Source organism: Colobus angolensis, unplaced genomic scaffold, assembly GCF_000951035.1.
Source record: "Colobus angolensis palliatus isolate OR3802 unplaced genomic scaffold, Cang.pa_1.0 Scaffold305, whole genome shotgun sequence".
NCBI classification, from domain to species: Eukaryota; Metazoa; Chordata; class Mammalia; order Primates; family Cercopithecidae; genus Colobus; species Colobus angolensis.
The window spans coordinates 345,366-347,627 of NW_012116322.1; the positions used below are offsets into that span (position 1 = coordinate 345,366).

The 2,262-nt window shown below is 47.4% G+C and overlaps 1 protein-coding gene across 1 annotated transcript in view; it reads right to left on the bottom strand.

Annotated features, from left to right (window-relative positions):
• The window catches only part of ABCC6 (ATP-binding cassette, sub-family C (CFTR/MRP), member 6), an 88,234-nt gene that overhangs the window by 78,425 nt on the left and 7,547 nt on the right, over nt 1–2,262 (bottom strand). The window contains exon 5 of the mRNA XM_011950299.1: nt 759–884. Coding sequence (XP_011805689.1) covers nt 759–884 — 126 coding nt within the window. The remainder of the gene's footprint in view (nt 1–758; nt 885–2,262) is intronic.

Sequence of the window (2,262 nt, forward strand, 5' to 3'; positions counted from 1 at the left end):
GTTTTGCTCTTTGTCACCCAGGCTGGAGTGCAATGGGACAAGCTCGGCTCACTGCAGCCTCCACATCCTGGGTTCAAGGGATTCTCCTGCCTCGGCCTCCCGAGTAGCTGGGATCACAGGCGTGCGCCACCATGCCTGGCTAATTTTTGTAATTTTAGTAGAGACGGGGCTATACCCTGTTGGCCAGGCTGGTTTTGAACTCTCGACCTCAAGTGATCCACCTGCTTTGGCCTCCCAAAGTGTTGGGATTACAGGCATGAGCCACTGTGCCCAGCCAATTTTCAACATATTTGTTTAATTATGTGACCAACGTCTGGTTCCCCTACTTGACCAGTAGCTACATGAGAACAGAAACTCTATCTGCTTGTTCACCACAGATCCTTAAGTCCTTGCTAGGGCATAGAGGGGTGTTGGCAAACTATGACCAAATCTGGCCCACTGCCTGTTTCTGCAAATAAAGTTTTATTGCAACACAGCAGAATATTTTATTGCAACAGAATATTTGTTGACATATTCTGCTTTTGTGTTCAATGGCAGAGTTGAGTGGTTGCCACCGAAATCACTGTATGACTCACAGAGTCTAAAATATTTTCTCTTGGCCCATACAGAAAAAGTCTGCCAACTGTGGCATCGAGTAGAAATGCAATACACATTTTGCTGAATGGCTAAATGAATAAAAAATTAAAGACTTTTGGTCACTTGCGGGAGACTGAGACCTCAAAGAGAAACAGGAATGAGGTTGGAACTTGGTGACTTACAGACTGCTGGGGGTCTTCAGGGAAGAAGGGGGGTTGATCTGCCAAGCAGGAAAGCACAAACTGTGCCACCACCAGAGACAGGCATAGGTAGGTGGACAGGTGGCGGACAGGGTCACTCTGGAAGCCCTGTGGGAGGGAAAACAGAAGGTAAGGAAAAGAGGCAGAGGAATGTGTTCAGAGGACAGAAAAGGTTTCTGATGCTGAGGTCAGTATCCATGCTGGGGTCCAAGGCAAGAGTATTTGAAAGCCAGAGCCCTTGCATTCCTAGTGGTTCTAATTTTCTCTTCTTTTTTTTTTTTTTTTTTAAGACAAAGTCTCACTCTGTCGCCCAGGCTGAAGTGCAGTGGCATGATCTCGGCTCCCTGCAACCTCCGCCTCCTGGGTTCAAGTGATTCTCCTGCTTCTGCCTCTTGAGCAGTTGGGATTACAGGTGCCTACCACCATGCCTGACTAATTTTTAAAAAATATTTTTAGTAGAGATGGGGTTTTGCCATGTTGGTCAGGCTGGCGTCAGACTCCTGACCTCAAGTGATCTACCCACCTTGGCCTCCCAAAGTGTTGGGATTACAGGCATGAGCCACCATGCCCAGCAGGTCCTAATTTTCAAATACCCAATTTATGATATTCTGTTTGTACAAATGGTGGGCCAGGGCTGTGTCTGGGGTTTGTCCTTAGCCACGTGATGACTGGCCACAGCTGCTGGGACAATGAGATGAAGAAATACTTTACCTTCTTCTTTGTGCCACAAAGGAAATCCTTTCTCCATTCCACCCTCTACCCCAGTCTTCAACCCTGCTACCCCTTGGCCAGTGTTCTCTGGTGTGCAGAGACGGGAGCTGGTTTTATTGAGCACTGGCTCTGCCCTGGGCACATGTGGCATTCTTGCCATATGCAGTCTCACCAGCTGGGGTTTACTTGCTTCCTTTGACTCATGGGGAAACCAAGGCTCAGAGAAGTGACAGCACCTTGTTCAGGGACACGCAGACGATCTGGCCCAAAATTGCGATGCTCCTGCTGCCACACCACGATGATTTTTGCATCTGCTGCCCCGTCATCTGGTCAGAAACACCCTAATTTTCTTTCTTTTTTTAATTTAAAAATTTTTTTATTTTTTAATTTTAGGCATATGTGTGTGTGTACATATACACACACACACACATATACACACACACACATATATATGTATATATACTTTCTTTTTTTTGTTGGAGACAGAGTCTTGCTTTGTCGCCCAGGCTGGTGTGCAGTGGCACGATCTCGGCTCCCTGCAGCCTCCACCTCCTGGGTTCAAGCAATTCTTCTGCCTCAGCCTCCTGAGTAGCTGGGATTACAGGCATGTGCCATGACCCCTGGCTAATTTTTATATTTTTAGTAGAGATGGAGTTTTACCATGTAGGCCAGGCTGGTCTTGAACTGCTGACCTCAGGTGATCCACCCGCCTCGGCCTCCCAAAGTGCTGGGATTACAGGTGTGAGCCACTACGCCCAGCCTGATATATGTATTT